The sequence below is a fragment of the Leptosomus discolor genome, chromosome 14 (assembly GCF_034619465.1).
Source record: "Leptosomus discolor isolate bLepDis1 chromosome 14, bLepDis1.hap2, whole genome shotgun sequence".
Taxonomy (NCBI): Eukaryota; Metazoa; Chordata; class Aves; order Leptosomiformes; family Leptosomidae; genus Leptosomus; species Leptosomus discolor.
In genome coordinates, this window is record NC_141404.1 from 17,582,472 (window position 1) to 17,597,914 (window position 15,443).

The following is a 15,443-nucleotide window of genomic DNA, read 5'->3' on the forward strand; positions in this document are numbered from 1 at the left end:
GCGCGGGCGCGTTACGCCACACGGGAGCGGCACGAACGAACTAGGGGTGACCCCAGGGAGGGACCCATGAAGGCGCTGGGGAGCGCCCCGCTGAGCGAGAGGCAGCGCGCTGCGCGGGGCTAGCGGCTGCGGCGGGACAGCCGGCTGCGGAGAGCAGGTCCGCAGCCGCCGAGCCGGCAGGGGGCAGCACCCGCTGGCTTGGCCCGGCCCGGCCCGGCCCGGAGCGGCTCTTCCGGCAGCGCGGCGGGCGGCGCTGAGTCAGGGAGGCGGCGGGATGCGGGCCTGGGCGTCGGCGGCGTCGGCGGCGCTGGTCTGCGCGCTTTGCTGTGCCCGGGTGCGGGGTTCCGAGGACATCGTCGTGGGCTGCGGCGGCTTCGTCAAGTCCGACGTGGAGATCAACTACTCCCTGATCGAGGTGGGCGCCGCCGCCCCTTCCCTCAGCCGGCAGGGGTGGAGGAGGGCGCCTGGCGGCCCTCGCTGCGTGTTCGCTTTCCGGCTGCCGGGGCTCGGCCTGGGGCTCTGGCTGCGCGGCGTGAGTCAAACCCTTTTGCCGTGGCCGCTGGTGGAGTTCCCTGTGGTCGCGGCGTGGTTTCGGTTGAAGTGGGGCTTTTCTTTAAGCGTTTCCTCCCGAGCCCGGGACTGAGCTCTGCCGGCTTTGCCTGGCGGATTGTAGTCTTCTTGCAATAAACCCTTTCCCTCTGACCCCCTGGGGACATGCGGGTGGTGCTGTGGAAAGGCACTTGATTAGAGAACGCCTGCTTCCGGCTTTGCTTACGCTTTTTAAAATTCCTTTTTGTCTTTTTTGTTTGTTTCTTTTAGATTAAGTTGTATACAAAACATGGTACTCTGAAATACCAGACAGACTGTGCTCCTAACAATGGGTATTTCATGATTCCCCTCTATGATAAGGTAAGAAACTGGGATACCAGCGCTGTCTTCTTAATGCTGGAGGCAGGAGCTGCCTCTACTTTGCGATTTGCTGGCAGATTAGATGTCAGAACAACACCCACCCGTGAAACATTTGAATCAGGACATAGTTTGCTTTGGACCAAACTTTCAACTGTTTCTTCTTGTAATGCAACTGTTTTATTTCTCAGTGCGAAGCATTACGAGAAAAGCCAGGTAACTTTAGCTGTGGTGTTGTGTTTGTGCTCTGTATCTGAACGACTGCAGCATTGGGAGCCTGAGTTACTGCCAACAGCCATGAGCTAGCAGCTGTACTGCACAAAAAGTACAGGTTCCTATACAGTACAGATAAAGCTTTCGGTTATCAATTGGTAGGACAAGGTGTTTTGATATGACTGAATTGAACATAACTTGAATGACTGTAGATACTAAAAATGTCTTAAGAAAATAACAATACAGGAAGCTCAGAAGCTATCAAAAGTTTGATGTCTTTTTAGGTTGGAAAGATGTTTACATTCAAATTAAACACAAGCTGCCCTCAGATGGTCTTAAGTGTTTTGCTCTTTTAAAGAGCTGGTTAACTTAGGGTCAGAAAGAGAATCATAGAATGGTTTGGGTTGGAAGGAACCTTTAAAGGTTCACTTAGTCCAACCACCAGATAAATCCTTCCTTTCCCAATCTAGGAATGTAAGATGCTTAGTGAGCTCAGTGATTTCATTCTTAGGTCATTGAGCCTTTCCATAGATGAACTTCAGATGTATGTAGCAGAACCTGTGTGGTCCCCACTGATTTAAAGAGCATCTGTATGTAGATTAATACCCTTTTGGTGCAGAGCTTTTAATAGGATTGAAATTTTGTTATCCCGTGTTAGGGCAGAATTGTTGAGTAGGACCACCTAGTGGAAATACTAAAGGCAGATTTAGAGTACATCTGTTGGGACAGGTAGAAATAGGTTTGAACACTTTCTAACACTGAGCTGCTTGAACGTGAGCCAGGTTTAGTCTGGAAGTGGTATAAACATGATGGTACTTGATTTTTACTCTTAGCTGGCTGGGTGTTAGCCCGGCATCCCAGCCTGTCTGGGTAGATATTGCTGCTGCTTTGAACAGAGTTGGGCAGGAGGAAAGGAGAATGGGACACTTGAGTCCTGTGTTACTCTGCAGCATGGTGCTTGTGTTCTGACTTTTTTTGGGGGTTGGTTTTGTTTTTTTTTTTCACCATCCTTTAGCTTAATTGAATTTAGATCAATGAAGACAGTTACTGCTTTTTTATTTTTAGGGGGATTTCATTCTTAAAATTGAGCCTCCCCTAGGGTGGAGTTTCGGTAAGTGCCCGTATGTCTTCTTACAGCGTATCGGCAATGTGGGATTTAACTATCTTTAACTTGCAGTTGGCAGGGGAAATCAAGCGCTTTTCGAAAGAGATAAACTGTACTGTATTGTCTTAATGACCAAAATGTACTTACTGTACCAGAGGAAAATAAAGCTATAAGGTAGACACTGACAAAGTAACCTGTGAACTGATTTGAAGGAATGTGGGGTTTTGACAGAAATGGCTGCAATGGGAGGGGGAAAGAGGATTTTTAACATCAGGATTTCTGGGGGCTTTAACTTTGCTGAGGCAAGACTTCCAGAGCAACACCTGTGCGCTTGAATTAATGCATTACTGTGAGAGTTTTGTGAAGCTAAAGTAGAGTTGCTTCATGATTGCTCTCTCACTAACTACCCCACTGTTTCATTGTTCTTCTCCTTCAGAACCAACCAGTGTAGACATCCATGTGGATGGCATTAATGACATTTGCACAAAGGGAGGTGATATTAACTTTGTGTTCACAGGGTTTTCTGTGAACGGAAAGGTTAGACTCCTTTATTTATTCCATCTTATGCTAATTCTGCCTTCATAAAAACATTCTGCTTGAGCTCTGCAAGTTACTTTTATCCATTTATACTCTGGTTTCTTTTCATTTTGGCAGGTTCTTAGCAAAGGTCAGACATTAGGTCCTGCTGGAGTCCAGGTTGTACTGAGAAATGCTGGCAGTGACATAAACATACAGGCAACTGTTACACAACCTGGAGGAAAGTGAGTGTGGGTGATGCATACTTAATTCATCTGCTCATTTTCACAAGATTCTTTGAGTTCTGCCATATTGATAATAGTTCTGAAATACTTTTTATAACATACATAAAGTCTGATTTGTTTTTCTGTAAACAGATGTTTGTGACTGTTTCTGAAGAGATGTAACCGCTGTCTTGCCTTACAGGTTTGCTTTCTTTAAAGTGCTTCCTGGCGAATATGAAATCTTTGCATCTCATCCTACCTGGATGTTGAAAGAGGTCAGAGCCTACAAAAGTTCTGGTTTACCTGTTTAGTGAGGGCAGATCTGCTAGACCTTGCCTTGATCAACTAGTCTGAGGAAAGGTTTTTGTGAGTGGACAAGTTAACGGAGTTTTCATAAATTTAATTTAGGTAGGGAAGAAACTGCCTCATGCAGGAGGTATGGAGGTAGTGGAGCCAGCCAGGGAAGGACTGGCAAATGAGCGTTTGCTTTTGGTCTGCTAATCCTGTACATTTTGCAGGAGCTTGAATGTTGTAGCAGATGCTGTAATCCTTCCTTTTCAGACTGCTTGCTTTCTGTGGAGCTCTGAGATCCTGACCAATTCCTAAATCAGTAAAACAGGAAAAATACTGTTTTGCAAAGTATCTTTGCTTTAGTGTCTTTGTGTTTTGAATAGCCTGTGGACCCTCTTTGAGTACTGCTCTCTGGCTGCTATTTCTGTTGTTGAATATACAGCTTCTGATTGTTATTTAGGTCCTGTAAATGAGATCTAATGCCTACTTTTGATGAAACTGTATGTGTTTCTGTATTTCAGTCAAACACAGTGGTACGGGTGACGAGTTCTAATGCTTATGCTGCTAGCCCTCTGATTGTTGCAGGCTACAATGTTTCTGGGTCAGTAAAGAGTGATGGAGAACCAATGAAAGGGGTCATGTTTCTGCTTTTCTCCTCTTCGATCACTAAAGAGGTAATGGTGTATCAGTACCTTTTCAATATGAGTATGGACATAAATAAGAAGCAGCTAAATAGCTTCTAGATTCGTATTGCCCCGATACTCATCTCTGCCCTTCGTTGAGCTTGGCTTATAGAAAACATAAACTGTACAACCCCTCAAGCTGTATTTTTTGGTTCCTTTTCTGAGGTTTTTTGATTGGTTGGTTGGTTGTTTTTCGAGAAGGCCCTTGTATTGCAACATTTGTGTACATGCTGAGTTTCCACATGACCTCCATGGAATTACTCAGATGTGTAACACAATAGCCATCTGTTTAAATGTTGGCAAAATTGAGGCTTAAGGTCTATTTATTTTTTGGACACAAGAAATTTAGAAAATTTGTTTAATTTCAACTCTGTTGAACTCTTCATTATTGCTTTCAAACAACCAGATTCTTCAACAATCAGGCTGTTCAGGGGCATAGAAAACTAAAACTGGAGCAAGCTAAGAGTACAAAACATGATACGGTTCACAGCATTTATCAATCTGTATATTCCCTGTGAGTCAGCAGGTTAAGGTCTACAGTTTTAAGACAGTATTTTTCCAGTTACTTTTTTGTGTGTTAAATGTTGGTTAGCAAATGCGTTCCCTCACGAGGATGGTACTTCTCCATGGTGAAAGGCCAGCTTCTGGCACAAGACACAAGTTGTTGCCAGACAAATCCTGAAATTCACTGTACAGTAGCTGTAGTTTGTCTTCTGCATGAGGTCTTAATTGCTCTTTGCCCTCTTGATGTGAAGACAAAGTTCAACAGGTTCTATTGCCACCTGAAAAGTATATTATGAAATGAGTGTGAAACATCTGGTCATGTACTGTGACCTATTATGTAGAGTAAAGCTCTGTTCTGTAATGTTAACCTTGAATGAAGGTTATGGATGAACTGAGGTCAGTTAATGTTAAGATGTGCTGTGCAGTTCTGGGGTGCTGTGGGATGTTGACTTTCCCAGTTTTCTGTCCTTGTTACCATAAAGTTGATTGGCTGTTTTTTCTTCTTTTACCTATACCTTTAAGCCATGCTATCAAACTTTGCCTCTAAAATGGTTTTGTACTTCCCATCCTTCATTCACAGTATAGTTTTTTGAACCCTCCTGCATCCCCTTGAAATGATTTTCTCTGTTCTCTCATGAGAAAAAAGTTGTATTGCATTTATTACCACAGGATGTTGTGGGCTGCAATATTTCTCCTGTGGATGGATTCCAGTCAAGAGATGAGTCTTTAGCCTATTTGTGCAGTGTTGTGTCAAAAGAAGATGGATCTTTCAGCTTTCTTTCTCTGCCAAGTGGGAAATACACTGTGGTGAGTAGCTAGAAAGTTCATTGCTTGTCTATCCGTTGGGTTGTTAACTTTCGTTTTCTAAACTGGATCATGCATAACTTTGTAGCTGTTAAAGCTGAAATAGTTGAAATATTTTGAATTGGGTGGAGTAATTGGAATAGGAACCTCCAGCCTAAAGTATATGACAGCGAAGTAAGTTGCTGTGTGAAGGCTCTGTGGTATGGTTTCTGCAGAAGGACTTACTTGCAAACTGGGCTCTGAATTACCTGAATACCTTGGCCAGTCACAGAACAACACCTAGAGGCTGCTGGGAGACTGAAAGTTTCAGCTGGCTACAGCCAACTTATGTCCTTTAAGTCCCCTGTTTCCTTTTTTGCCCCTTCTCTTTACTATGTCTGGGTAGTGTGGGAGCATGGTTGTCTGTGCACCGCTTGGAGGGATGGTCCTGCATTCTCAGTCTGCACGCTCTGGAAGTGGAATTCAAATTTTTCTCATTCCTTTAGCCCTTATAGCGATTATATAGTCTCTGATCTGTAAGCTCTTGCACATCCAAGTAGCTTTGCTGTATTCTGAGGGTTACTTTTCTGTCTCTTTGGATAATGTCATATGGTTTCCATCAAATAGTGCTGAAATACTGTCTTTATTCTTGTCTCCATCCCTCTGAGTTATTTTTCCCAGGAAGGTTGCAGCCCACTTGACCTTTCATAGAGGTGTCTGATGGTGATAAGGACATGGAAAATGGTAAAGGAAAACAACTATGTCATCATAGCTTCTTAGGAGTCAAAGCAAGGTGTCTTCTTTCAGGTACCATTCTACAGGGGAGAGAGAATTACCTTTGATGTTGCGCCATCTAGATTGGACTTCCTTGTAGAGCATGACAGTTTACAGATTGAGGTAAGGCATTCAGAGGAAATAATTTCCTTGTGCCATTCATTCCTCTAAGAGTATTAACTGATTTTAGCAGAAAGCAGGTGTATTATGGAAAAACTTTGTAAGAAGTTTGAAGGCATTTGTTACACATACCCTCTTGCACAGCAGGTAGAAGACAATATCTAGCATTGTGCTGTATTTCTACAGTTCAGTCCCTCTTACTAGGAAGAAACAAAATCGGGAAAAGCTGTCTGCTATGTTCACATTCATGTCCGTGTTGCAAAGGGCATGTAGGGCTGTATGGTTTGCAGAGTGCTTTGTGTAATGGCGTTATGATCTGTGATTGGGGCCTTCTGAACTGTACTTACACAGATAAATTTAGAGTCTGTTCCTGTACTTAGGGGAATGTATGCCTGGAAATTGATAGGTACTTTCATTGTGATTATCCTGGTACGTTTTTTTTCTAAAACTGGAAATAAATTTCCTTTATATGTGTGTGTGTGGAAAACCGTCGGTGTTGATTGCTATAGGTGTGTTTGCTTTTACCGAGTAAAGATTAATGTTAACTTTTTTTTCCCATTTCAGCCTGTTTTCCATGTGATGGGTTTCTCTGTCACTGGCAGGGTGTTGAATGGTCCTGAAGGAGAAGGAGTTGCTGATGCCACTGTGACTCTGAACAATCAGATTAAAGGTATGCAGTGGTCTTGGTCTTTGTTGCTACAGGGAAGCCTTTGTTAAGCTCAAGTACAGGACTAGTGTATGAGACAGGATTAACTCTTCAGGATAACACACTACTTTTGTTGCAATGTATTTGAAATATGAAAATGGGTTTCATGCAGTTGGTTAATTTTGTATTTATTGGCTTAGATGAGAGTATTAGGTATTCATTTGTTTTGCAGTTGAAAATTTCTTATTTTCTTTCAACCAGAAGCCAATTAGCGCTTTGAAATACAGAAGTGAAGGTTGATCTAGTAAGAAAGCATAATAGTTTGTTGTGCAATGTAAATTAAAAATAGCCTGAAGCAGTGCATGCCCTTTGGCTCTTTTCACACATAAGGATAGACAGTCAACGCATGGTCTGTTTTTTAACTCTTCTCATTATGTTTTGCAGTAAAAACAAAAGCTGATGGCTCTTTCCGCCTTGAGAACATAACAACGGGTACATACACAATTCATGCCAAGAAAGAGCATCTGTTCTTTGATACTATTACTGTGAAGATTGCACCAAATACACCTCAGCTAGCAAACATCATTGCAACAGGGTGAGTACTGGTGTCGTGATGGAAATGTAATTTGATATGTGGACAAGGTCTTGAAAATGGGTGGTCCTTTCTCCTGTCATGCTTCTGCTTGTATGCTATTGTCAGGAGCTAAATGTTCCTCAAGGAATTCAAGGTCAATAGGGCAGCATGGCTGCAGGATAATGTTTTGTCCGCAGTATTTTGCTCAATATTAGTTAAGGTTTAGAGCACCCTCTTAACCTCTCCTTTGCAAATGAAGATGCTAAGACATGGGTATGTTGAACAACTTTAGAACAATATGTGAACCAAGAAAGGAAGAGAGGCTTTCTGCCACTGATGCTGTGCTGCAGGTACCCTTCTTCTGTGTGAGAGTGGAGTTACATGCCTGTCTGGTGCAATGTTGCACCAAACCTCCACATTTTGTTGCTCACTCTCACAGTCATGGTTGTCTTATGTGAATTGTCTTTTTCTTGTTTGTGATTCTTTGACTGCTGGGCATAAGCCTTGTAATGGTGACAGGATGATATTGGGAGTGTAAGGCTGTGCAGTGGTGGGAGGTAACAGTGTGAGCTGAGGAAGACAAACGGGACGTGGTTCTGTGTCCTTGAGCTTCTGAGGGAGAAATAGTGGCAACCTTCCAGAGAAGTGAAAACTTGAAATTTGCTGAGGCAAATGGTAACTAGCTCATACAGACTTAGCTAGCTAATTAGAAAAAACCACATGTGCTGTTAAATGATCAGATACATTTTTTTTTTTTTTCAATCACTAAATACATTGTGCTGTTGAAGGTGAAGAGTAAAACTTAACTGCTTCTAATTTGGCATCTTGTCTTGTGTTTTGACAAACATAGATGTACTAGAGTTGTGTTCTAGTGAATTACCTATCATATTTGAGGTCTTTGACATGAAACATGTCAAACTATTTAAAACCTGAGGGATGGCAATCCCAAGTCAATTGCCTGCCTGGCCAAAAAAAACCCCAAAACTTCATTGTAAAAGAAAAGATCCCGTTAATTGTACATGAGTTTGCACTTGCTCCAATGTGTTTGCTACTAGTATCTGTTTGAGATAAAAACTCTTTCAGTAGAAATCTATTCCAATTCATGTGTTAGTACGTCAACGTAGTGAGGTTTCCTTTTTAAGGAAGTTTTAAAACAAGTATTTTTTAATGAGCTTTATCAAATCAAGGTATTTATTCTGATGGCTGGCTTTTATTTGACAGATTCAGCGTGTGTGGTCGGATCTCAGTAACTCGTTTCCCTGACACAGTCAAACAGATTAATAAATACAAGGTAACCATGGTGCCTCAAGACAAGGACAAAGCAACGCTGGTTACAACAGAAACTGACCCTCATGGAACGTTTTGTTTTAAAGCAAAATCGGGTACATACAGTGTTCAGGTAAGAATGAGCTTCCATTTCTTCATTGTAGGATTCTTGTGAGGTCTTAGAAGATTCTAAACTTTTAATTTCTAAAATCTGAAAAGTTGAATTTAGATTTTCCTGCTCTTTTTCTCCTGTTTGCATTATTTAAGCAATGACAGTTATTTCCTTAATGAGCTGAAATTCCCATGCTCCTTGTCCTTTACACTTGTTAAACGGAGATCAGGCCATTGGGGTTGAAAGTTCTTATTTCTCTTTCCTCTTAGTTGTGATGTCCCTTAGATCATTTATTATTGTAATATATTATCCTGTGAGTGAGGCATGTAATGTATACCTTCCTCAGGTGCCTAAGTGGTTCCTGAGATTGTAGGTCACAACAGAACCTGTAATGCAACCGCCATGAATTTTGCATTGTGGCAGGTAGTGCAGGCTGGAAGATCAGGAAGTGCATGCTCGTAAGGCCTCAAACTGTCCTCATAGATAATGAAATTGCCTAATGTAGAAGCAGCAGTACATCCTGAAGTGAAATTCACTCAGGCTTTTGAAACTGAGGTGTTTGGAGGATATTTACCTCAATTTTATTGCAGTTCTTTGGAGGATTTTTAATACAGAATTTTGAAAAGCACATTTGGGAAGCTTGTTTTGCTTTGCCTGGGATTTACAGTAAATTTCCATTTTCTAATTTCTGATAAGTGGGTTGAACTCAGCAGGACTGGGTGTATTTGGACAGGTATCGAAAAGCTGGTGATGTCTTGATGTCCTATACTCGACAGGTGATTATTCCAGAGGCTGAAACCAGAGCAGGATTGGCTTTGAAACCCAAAATGTTCCCTGTTACTGTTACAGACGGACCAGTAATGGATGTGACCTTCTCTCAGTTTTTGGCGTCTGTCTCGGGGAAGATCTCTTGTTTAGGTAAGCCAATTTTGAAATTGAAGTGGAAATGGGAACAGAGACCTTTAGCACTGCATTGTAAATGAGTACTGTGTAGATCAAGACACTTGCTGTGGCTATCCCTATCAGCAGACAAGTAAATTTAACTTCCAGCACATAGATAAAGCAGCTCTTTTTTTTGGGAGACCTTACAGCCTAATAAAGTACGTTAATAAAGTGTGGAGTAAAGTTATGTACCTATTATTAATGCTTGCTAGGAATAAGCAAGTATTCTTTCCTCAGGAGGGAATTCTAACCTGTGTGCCTTCCTCAGAAGATGGGTAAGTTCTGGAAGGAAGCGCTCCTGGCTGGCACTAGGGATTTGTACAGCAGTCAGAGAAGTACTGGAGGCGAAAAAGACATTTAAAAAAAAAAACCCAAAAACCAAAACCATGCATGTAAAAACTTGTAGGATGGAGGCTCAAGCTGTTGACAGAACCTTGCAGTCTCTGTTCTCTTTCGTAAGCTTTTTGTCTTTATTTCAGTCTGAGGTTCCTCTCTCCTGCTATTTTCCTTGATTACCCTCTGATTTCAGCAGATGCTGATTAGAGATTGACTTTTGTCATTTTCACCTGTTCCTTTTTCCTCTGTGAATCCTCTCTGTGCTTCATGGTCTGTGTCTCAGGTGTTTTACTGGGCCCTGTGGTCTCTGCAGAATGAAGTGGACCCAGGGATTTAATGTTGACGTCTGGTTGTTATTTGCCATTAGATCAAAGAACATGATTAACAGTCTTAAACTTCCTGAAGAATGCAAAAAAGCACTGGTAAATTTGTGCTTAAGAAATAAGAATTTTAATTGAAAGCATTCTCTACTGGAAGAGGGTAATCATTTTAATGTTAGTACACATTGGGGTACTTGGAGTAGGGGTTTTAGAGACAAAGCTGCTAAGCCGGAATGCAGTCTTTTTTTCTACTGTCTTTTCTGTACAGATGCTTGTGGTGATCTGATGGTGACATTGCAGTCTGTGAGCCGCCAGGGTGAAAAACGCAACCTGCAGCTCTCTGGAAACATGGACTCCGTGGCCTTCACATTTGAAAATGTGCTACCTGGCAAATACAAAGGTAGGATTATGGGGAACTGCTTGAAGTGTTACCTTAGTAGCTAAATTTGTGACTTAGTCTGTATACCTCTGTTATTATGGGTACTGTTTACAGTATGCCCAACATGGAACTAGTTCTGAAACTTGAGAGACTCTAGAATCAACTCCTCTGAGTTTTAGGGTCTGCATAGCTGCTGTGAGGAAAAAGCACTTTATCATGAACTGACTTGTCCCAAGCCTAAGAACAGGGGCACACTCTAGATCTCCTGTTTCCAGAGTGCCTCTCCTAAGAGCAAGAAGTGTTTTGGCCAGCTTGCCTTGGCCTACTGTGAAAATAAATCGTTTTCTGGGGAAAGGTGTGGAAGGAATATATACAGATTGCTCGTTTTTTATATATGACTCAGAACCTGTTTCCTCGAGGTGAAACTGGAGTTAGGTTCTGATGTCCTCTAGGCTTTTTTGGCGATCACAGTGGTAGTGCGCATTGCAGAACTTTCCAGGGTGTCCACACTTCATTATTCCTTTTTATAATAGCTTTTCTGTTATGAGATGTGCTGAATTCCTGCCGATGCTGCAGTGCTGTGAGCCAGGTCTGTTGCTACAGTCATTGTTGTATATCTGGCTTTGAAGATTATTGTCAGGGAAGTTAGAGTGATACCAGCTTTTTATACCACAAAACCTGCCCTTATTCACACCGTTTTACGTTACTAAAATTCTTTGTGTGGTGTGTATTCTAGTGAGCATTGTACATGAAGACTGGTGCTGGAAGAATAAGTCTTTGGAGTTGGAAGTCATGGAGGAAGATGTTTCAGGAGTAGAATTCAGGCAGACTGGATATATGCTGAGGTGTTCTCTTTCTCATGCGATTACACTGGTACGTAGGTAACAAATGTCCTCGTATTTTTTTCATGAACTTGTGTAGGGAGGTTGGATTATGCTTGGAATCAAGGCTTTCTCATGTCTCTAGGGAGTGCTTTGAGATTTGTCTCTTAGATTTGGTAAAATGGTCTTGTTTTGTTAGCTGTTGCAAAAGAGAAGCATTATTGTATCTTTAGGCAAGTCTGTTTTCATTTCTTTATTTGGTAGTTACTAATAATGAATTGTGTTGTGGCTTCACAGGAATTTTATCAGGATGGAAATGGACCAGAGAATGTTGGTGTTTATAATCTGTCCAAAGGAGTTAATAGATTCTGTCTTTCAAAGCCAGGTAACAGCTCTATAATGGTAGTTTAGAAAACAAAAAAGACTCAGTCAACTAATCCTGCTGGGAATTAAAAAAAAAAAAAAAAAAAAATCTGTTATGCTTTCTGAGGTTTCTGAGAGGCATTGTTTTATTTACATCTGTATATAGATGCTCTACGTTTTTAGAATTCTCCTACTATTTAGTCCTTCACCTAAATATAGATTCCAGAAGTAAAATAACTTTTTTTTTGGACTTGAAGGGCATTGATCTTTGATGAATGAAAAGCATGTTAAAATAATCTTGTTCATATGAGTTCTATTTGTCAGTCATGTTAGAATGTGACTGACAAGTAGAAGTTTCATTTCAATACAGGATTCTTGAGGGATAAGTTTTGAAAGTATCACTGGGTTATCTATAACAGGAAAAAGAATGTTTTAAAATTAGATTTTATTTTTATTTCTCCTTTTAATGTCTGAGAGCTAATTCTCTGTTATGGTGCCTTAGCAAAACAGTTAACAAATATATTTGGTTTTGATTAAATTTTCAGCTTTGAACATTTCATCCTTAGAGCCAGTGGTCTGATTCACAATACAGTAAGATAGTGGTTCTATAATCAGTCAAAGGGTATCGACTATGTGACCATACTAGGTTACTTCTGAGCTTATTTAGTTTGTTGTGTTTGTAACTATGTTTGTCTGTAGTGGTGCCTGATTGTGTTTTATACCAATGTATGTTAGAAACTCTGCACAGCTTCCAGTAGTGACCTATGACTGAATGGAGGCGAATTCATTTACAAATGTCTAAGTGAAAAGGCAGTAGATATATAGTCAGATTTTGTAATTGTTTCTATATCTCAGGTCTCACGCGATCTTGAGAATTCAGCCAACACAGAAAGCTTGAATTTTTTCAGCAGATCATTCTTTGACTTAACGTTTACAGGTGTATATGAAGTGACCCCACGTTCCTGCCACCAGTTTGAACATGAGTATTACACTTATGACACGTAAGAGCAAAATCTGTTTTTGATCTTATGCGTATCAATATGTTTTCATAAAGCTTCCTTCTGCTGCAGCTGCCTCCTTTCAGCAATTCAGGATGTGTTGCTATGACTATCTCTAACCAATAGATGGAAGCTTTAGCCAAGTGTATCAGATGTGTTCTCTGGCCCTTTCTAGTCTTAGAAAAAAATCAACTAATGGTAGGCTTTTGCTACTTTAAATGGATATTTTTGTCAGCCTTCTGTCTGTTTAATGTTGGCTTTGCCTTGTTACAAAGGAGAGAGATTGCCATGGAAACTGTTGATTGCTTGTGAGAGTTGAAATGCAAAAGATAGGATAGTAAGTTTACTAAGAGGCATATACCACCGTTGTACGTCCCTAGTGCCTTGACTCACTGCTGATTTGATTCTGCTCACCCCAGTTTTTGCAGGCTGAATAAATATTCACCCTACTCACAAGTGAGCAGCGCTGATATTCTGAAGTCAGCCATGTTTTATTAGTTATTTATAGTTATGGTCTGGCACTGTGCTTAATGGCTCTTTGCTTCCTAAAAGAGGATTTCTGCTCCTAGACAACTTCTCATTCATGAACATGACAGAAAAATAATTCAGCATTAAAATCTGATTCTTTTCTGCTGTGTTAGTGAATTAAAAGTACTTCAAAGAGGGATATGCTAAATATGAGAGGCAGCACAAAGTGAGTGAACGGATAGAAGCAGAAACCCTCTTCTGGCAGCAAAGCATTGTTAGACTTGGGGCGTCTTGGTGAGTTATGTCTAATATGACAGACTTTTGAACATCCTGCTGTGTGTAAAGGGATTGTACATATGAAATCAGATAAATTTGCTTTAGCTTGAGAGGAAGCAGGGAGGCATAAAGGAAAGAATTGGTTTGGCCAATGTCATGCAGTTGTTTGGGGTTCAGAGCTGTGAAATGCTGCCTTTCCAATATGCTGTCTCAGCACTACAGCTTTGCTGTGTGATTTGTATGTTGTCTTTTACAAAACACTTCGAACTTAAGGATGGGAGCGCTAGCTCTGCTCAGTAAGATTGGGTTATTTTCTTTAGGAGGGGGACCTTGAATTCATCTCTCTGTTACTTTGATTTACAGGTCCTCTCCTAGTATACTGACGCTCACTGCAGTTCGACACCATGTCCTTGGCACGATTGTAACAGATAAATTGATGGATGTGACTGTTACCATTAAGTAAGAACAAAGAAATCTTGGGCCTGTAAAAAGCGGAAGAAAAAGACGTCTCTCATAAAATTTTACTCTGGTTTTAATACCACAGTGGCTGCTTTCTAAGGGAATGGCATCCAATTCTGGACTGCAAGAGGTTTTTATGCCCTCATTTTGAACATTGTGACTTCATTTCATTATAGCCCTTTTTTATTTGTGTGTCACGGTAAAAAGGAATGATTTTCTGAGGTTTTTATACATTTTAATGATCTGAAATTTCAGAATTCAGAGGTTATTGTTTCAGCTTAGGTCTGAGCTCTTTAACACTGGCATCTATTTTTTTCCTTTTTTGTTTCCTCAGAATGAGAATCTGCTGCTTTAGAGCATTGTTATTGGTGTGAAGAGGGTTATAAAAGGAAAACCATGCCGAGTGATTACACACTAATGCAGCAGTTTATGTTTAGCTGAACAGACAGCACACTAGGGAGCACTGGTTTGTGAACAGCTTTAATTGTATGAGGTGCTAGCTCTGCCTGGAAGTGTCTGATGATGATGAGTGCTTTATTAATGCTCTGCGGATGTACGCTTGTTCTAGACTATGGGTTCTCAAACTTTTGAGTGTAGAAAACATCTTTTCAGAGAACAAATTACCTGCAGAGCATTGCCTTGAGTTCCCTGAGTTTAATGAACCTATAACTGTGACTACTGGGCAACTGCAGCAACTGGGAAAGAAACATCGAGACAGCAGAGAGCCATTAGGATTTTAAAAACAACTTAGGAGGTGAATATTATACTGACCTTCTAGACTGGTTGGGTTTTTTTGAGACTATTGGCAAGTGCTCTGAAGGCAGCTCAGTTGCCACAGGCCACCTCTGTTCAAGCCTGCCTGAAGCTTTTCAGCCAAAGTCCAATTTGTGAAATGCCATCAACATAAAAGGAACAGCTCTGGATGTAAAAGCAAGCCAGTTGTTTTTACAAGCCTGTGTTCGTATCCAGATCCGAGGCAGTGACCTGTTAACTTTCAGTTAACCAAAAAAACCCGAAACAACTCCAACCAAAAATAAAGCTAATTCTTAACAATTTTTGATGATGGCTATGTTTGAAAAATGAGACTGTAGTAATTTATTTTGAATATCATGAGTCTCTGTGTGTGTCTGTGCAGATCTTTAGCAGGTTTTAAGAAAAAAAAGGTTTTTTGGATACATTTCTGTATTGTCCCTGGACTGCAGAGAAAGAATTTAAAGCCTTGATGAAACTTAGTGTGATAGAACAATAGTATCTGTTTCTCTTAAAAAAGACAAAATAGAATATAGATGAAGGCTGAAGCAGGAGACAGAACTATCCTGATAATCTAAAGTCGTCATAGCAAAAGTAATTGTGATCATTTCAGT

The 15,443-nt window shown here is 40.8% G+C and overlaps 1 protein-coding gene across 1 annotated transcript in view; it reads left to right on the forward strand.

Annotated features, from left to right (window-relative positions):
- Positions 1–274: 274 nt before the first annotated feature.
- Positions 275–15,443, forward strand: part of NOMO2 (NODAL modulator 2) — a 29,080-nt gene continuing 13,911 nt past the window's right edge. The window contains exons 1-18 of the mRNA XM_086473345.1: positions 275–415; positions 820–909; positions 2,185–2,230; positions 2,661–2,761; positions 2,879–2,985; positions 3,167–3,239; positions 3,777–3,929; positions 5,112–5,249; positions 6,033–6,122; positions 6,684–6,789; positions 7,210–7,360; positions 8,561–8,738; positions 9,494–9,635; positions 10,584–10,715; positions 11,431–11,567; positions 11,813–11,900; positions 12,816–12,879; positions 13,984–14,079. Coding sequence (XP_086329471.1) covers positions 275–415; positions 820–909; positions 2,185–2,230; positions 2,661–2,761; positions 2,879–2,985; positions 3,167–3,239; positions 3,777–3,929; positions 5,112–5,249; positions 6,033–6,122; positions 6,684–6,789; positions 7,210–7,360; positions 8,561–8,738; positions 9,494–9,635; positions 10,584–10,715; positions 11,431–11,567; positions 11,813–11,900; positions 12,816–12,879; positions 13,984–14,079 — 2,033 coding nt within the window. The remainder of the gene's footprint in view (positions 416–819; positions 910–2,184; positions 2,231–2,660; positions 2,762–2,878; positions 2,986–3,166; positions 3,240–3,776; positions 3,930–5,111; positions 5,250–6,032; positions 6,123–6,683; positions 6,790–7,209; positions 7,361–8,560; positions 8,739–9,493; positions 9,636–10,583; positions 10,716–11,430; positions 11,568–11,812; positions 11,901–12,815; positions 12,880–13,983; positions 14,080–15,443) is intronic.